Source organism: Oncorhynchus kisutch, unplaced genomic scaffold (assembly GCF_002021735.2).
Source record: "Oncorhynchus kisutch isolate 150728-3 unplaced genomic scaffold, Okis_V2 scaffold3960, whole genome shotgun sequence".
NCBI lineage: Eukaryota > Metazoa > Chordata > Actinopteri > Salmoniformes > Salmonidae > Oncorhynchus > Oncorhynchus kisutch.
This window is the reverse complement of record NW_022265905.1, coordinates 100751-105000: the sequence shown is the minus strand read 5'-3', so window position 1 is coordinate 105000 and position 4250 is coordinate 100751. Positions and strand designations below refer to the sequence as shown.

Genomic DNA, 4250 nt, shown 5'->3' with positions numbered 1-4250 from the left:
TGTGAACTCAGACCTGGACCTGAATACTAACGTGAACTCAGACCTGGATCTGAAAACTAACGTGAACTCAGACCTGGATCTGAATACTAACGTGAACTCAGACCTGGAAAGCATCACGAACGTGACAGACGACGGGGATGACATCAGCATCCTGTCTGACAAGGAAGAGGAGGACGAAGAGGAGAGGATAGAGGAGGACGAGGAGGAGAGGATAAAGGAGGAGAGGGGAAAGAGGAGGAGAGTAGTATAGATGAGGAGAGGAATAAGGAGGAGAGGGGGAAAGAGGAGGAGAGTAGTATAGATGAGGAAGAGGAGGAGAGGAATAAGGAGGAGAGGGGAAAGAGGAGGAGAGTAGTATAGATGAGGAAGAGGAGGAGAGGAATAAGGAGGAGAGGGGGAAAGAGGAGGAGAGTAGTATAGATGAGGAAGAGGAGGAGAGGAATAAGGAGGAGAGGGGGAAAGAGGAGGAGAGTAGTATAGATGAGGAAGAGGAGGAGAGGATAGAGGAGGAGAGGATAGAGGGGGAAGAGGAGGAGAGGAGGATAGAGGAGGAGAGGATAGAGGTGGAGAGGGTAGAGGAGGAAGAGGAGGCGAGGAGGAGAGGATAAAGGAGGAGAGGGGAAAGAGGAGGAGAGGATAGAGGAGGAAGAGGAGGAGAGGATAGAGGAGGAAGAGGAGGAGAGGATAGAGGAGGAGAGGAGGCCTCTGTTGAAGAGTGAGAACCAGGTCAAAGCTCCAGACGAGGGGAGCCACCCAGACCTCCACCCCAGCTTTAGGCTCCTTAAATCGGTTAAAGACTCTCCGTATCCCCCTCCTCCATCCACACCCAGACAAAGCAGTCCTGAAGACACCCCTTCACTCCCCTCCTCCTCCTCCTCCTCCTCCTCTCCTCTGAGGCAGAAGGATAGTGTTGTAGAGGTGAAGACAGACTGTGTTGTAATCAGGATCCAGGACATGAACTCTCCTGGCTGGTCCTCTCTGTCTCAGGAGAACACCTCACCTTCCCTCCCAGGTAGACCTGGAACACACACACAGACGCATGAACACACACACACACACACACACACACACACACACACACACACACACACACACACACACACACACACACACACACACACACACACACACACACACACACACATGCACACACACTATATTGTTTATGAGGAAAGAGTGCAGTGAGGCTTCGGTCAGTGGCTCAGTGTGTGTGTGTGTGTGTGTGTGTGTGTGTGTGTGTGTGTGTGTGTGTGTTAGGCTCGCTCTCTCCTGTAGGATGTGCTGTGTGTTGTCTAGTGTCTAGCTGTATTAGAGGGTAGGAGTGTGAAGCTAGCTAGATATTAGTGTCTATCTGCAGTCAGTATGAAGCTAGCTAGGTATTAGTGTCTAGTCAGTATGATGCTAGCTAGGTATTAGTGTCTAGTGTCTAGTCAGTATGAAGCTAGCTAGGTATTAGTGTCTAGTGTCTAGTCAGTATGATACTAGCTAGGTATTAGTGTCTAGTGTCTAGTCAGTATGAAGCTAGCTAGGTATTAGTGTCTAGTGTCTAGTGTCTAGTCAGTATGATACTAGCTAGGTATTAGTGTCTAGTGTCTAGTCAGTATGAAGCTAGCTAGGTATTAGTGTCTAGTGTCTAGTCAGTTTGATACTAGCTAGGTATTAGTGTCTAGTGTCTAGTCAGTTTGATACTAGCTAGGTATTAGTGTCTAGTGTCTAGTCAGTATGATACTAGCTAGGTATTAGTGTCTAGTGTCTAGTGTCTAGTGTCTAGTCAGTATGATACTAGCTAGGTATTAGTGTCTAGTGTCTAGTCAGTTTGATACTAGCTAGGTATTAGTGTCTAGTGTCTAGTCAGTTTGATACTAGCTAGGTATTAGTGTCTAGTGTCTAGTGTCTAGTGTCTAGTCAGTTTGATACTAGCTAGGTATTAGTGTCTAGTGTCTAGTCAGTATGATACTAGATAGGTATTAGTGTCTAGTGTCTAGTCAGTATGATACTAGCTAGGTATTAGTGTCTAGTGTCTAGTCAGTATGATACTAGCTAGGTATTAGTGTCTAGTGTCTAGTCAGTATGATACTAGCTAGGTATTAGTGTTTAGTGTCTAGTCAGTATGAAGCTAGCTAGGTATTAGTGTCTAGTGTCTAGTGTCTAGTCAGTATGATACTAGCTAGGTATTAGTGTTTAGTGTCTAGTCAGTATGATACTAGCTAGGTATTAGTGTCTAGTCAGTATGAAGCTAGCTAGGTATTAGTGTCTAGTCAGTATGATGCTAGCTAGGTATTAGTGTCTAGTGTCTAGTCAGTATGAAGCTAGCTAGGTATTAGTGTCTAGTGTCTAGTCAGTATGATACTAGCTAGGTATTAGTGTCTAGTGTCTAGTCAGTTTGATACTAGCTAGGTATTAGTGTCTAGTGTCTAGTCAGTATGATACTAGCTAGGTATTAGTGTCTAGTGTCTAGTCAGTATGAAGCTAGCTAGGTATTAGTGTCTAGTGTCTAGTCAGTTTGATACTAGCTAGGTATTAGTGTCTAGTGTCTAGTCAGTATGATACTAGCTAGGTATTAGTGTCTAGTGTCTAGTCAGTATGAAGCTAGCTAGGTATTAGTGTCTAGTGTCTAGTCAGTTTGATACTAGCTAGGTATTAGTGTCTAGTGTCTAGTCAGTATGATACTAGCTAGGTATTAGTGTCTAGTGTCTAGTCAGTATGATACTAGCTAGGTATTAGTGTCTAGTGTCTAGTCAGTATGATACTAGCTAGGTATTAGTGTCTAGTGTCTAGTCAGTATGATACTAGCTAGGTATTAGTGTCTAGTGTCTAGTCAGTATGATACTAGCTAGGTATTAGTGTCTAGTCAGTATGAAGCTAGCTAGGTATTAGTGTCTAGTCAGTATGATGCTAGCTAGGTATTAGTGTCTAGTGTCTAGTCAGTATGAAGCTAGCTAGGTATTAGTGTCTAGTGTCTAGTCAGTATGATACTAGCTAGGTATTAGTGTCTAGTCAGTATGAAGCTAGCTAGGTATTAGTGTCTAGTGTCTAGTCAGTTTGATACTAGCTAGGTATTAGTGTCTATCTGCAGTCAGTTTGAAGCTAGCTAGGTATTAGTGTCTAGTGTCTAGTGTCTAGTCAGTATGATACTAGCTAGGTATTAGTGTCTAGTGTCTAGTCAGTATGAAGCTAGCTAGGTATTAGTGTCTAGTCAGTATGATACTAGCTAGGTATTAGTGTCTATCTGCAGTCAGTATGAAGCTAGCTAGGTATTAGTGTCTAGTCAGTATGATACTAGCTAGGTATTAGTGTCTAGTGTCTAGTCAGTATGAAGCTAGCTAGGTATTAGTGTCTAGTGTCTAGTCAGTATGATACTAGCTAGGTATTAGTGTCTATCTGCAGTCAGTTTGAAGCTAGCTAGGTATTAGTGTCTAGTGTCTAGTGTCTAGTCAGTATGATACTAGCTAGGTATTAGTGTCTAGTGTCTAGTCAGTATGAAGCTAGCTATGCAAACGTGTGGAGGCTATATACAGGGGGTACCGGTACAGAGTCAATGTGGAGGCTATGTACAGGGGGTACCGGTACAGAGTCAATGTGGAGGCTATATACAGGGGGTACCGGTACAGAGTCAATGTGGAGGCTATATACAGGGGGTACTGGTACAGAGTCAATGTGGAGGCTATATACAGGGGGGTACCGGTACAGAGTCAATGTGGAGGCTATATACAGGGGGTACCAGTACAGAGTCAATGTGGAGGCTATATACAGGGGGTACCAGTACAGAGTCAATGTGGAGGCTATATACAGGGGGTACCAGTACAGAGTCAATGTGGAGACTGTATTGGTACAGAGTCAATGTGGAGTCTATATACAAGGGGTACCGGTACAGAGTCAATGTGGAGGCTATATACACGGTGGGTACTGGTACAGAGTCAATGTGGAGGCTATATACAGGGGGGTACCGGTACAGAGTCAATGTGGAGGCTATATACAGGGGGTACCAGTACAGAGTCAATGTGGAGGCTATATACAGGGGGTACCAGTACAGAGTCAATGTGGAGGCTATATACAGGGGGTACCAGTACAGAGTCAATGTGGAGGCTATATACAGGGGGTACCAGTACAGAGTCAATGTGGAGGCTATATACAGGGGGTACCGGTACAGAGTCAATGTGGAGGCTATATACAGGGGGTACCAGTACAGAGTCAATGTGGAGGCTATAAACAGGGGGTACCAGTACAGAGTCAATGTGGAGGCTATATAC

At 44.5% G+C, this 4250-nt stretch overlaps 1 protein-coding gene across 2 annotated transcripts in view; it reads left to right on the top strand.

Moving 5' to 3' along the window:
* The window catches only part of LOC116372505 (putative uncharacterized protein DDB_G0282133), a 10885-nt gene extending 10624 nt beyond the window's left edge, over positions 1–261 (top strand). For both annotated transcript variants that reach the window (XM_031821311.1, XM_031821310.1), the window contains one exon: positions 1–261. This exon is cut by the window's left edge. In XM_031821311.1, the coding sequence (XP_031677171.1) occupies positions 1–250 (250 nt within the window). In that variant the 3' untranslated portion in view covers positions 251–261.
* The last annotated feature ends 3989 nt before the right edge of the window (positions 262–4250 follow it).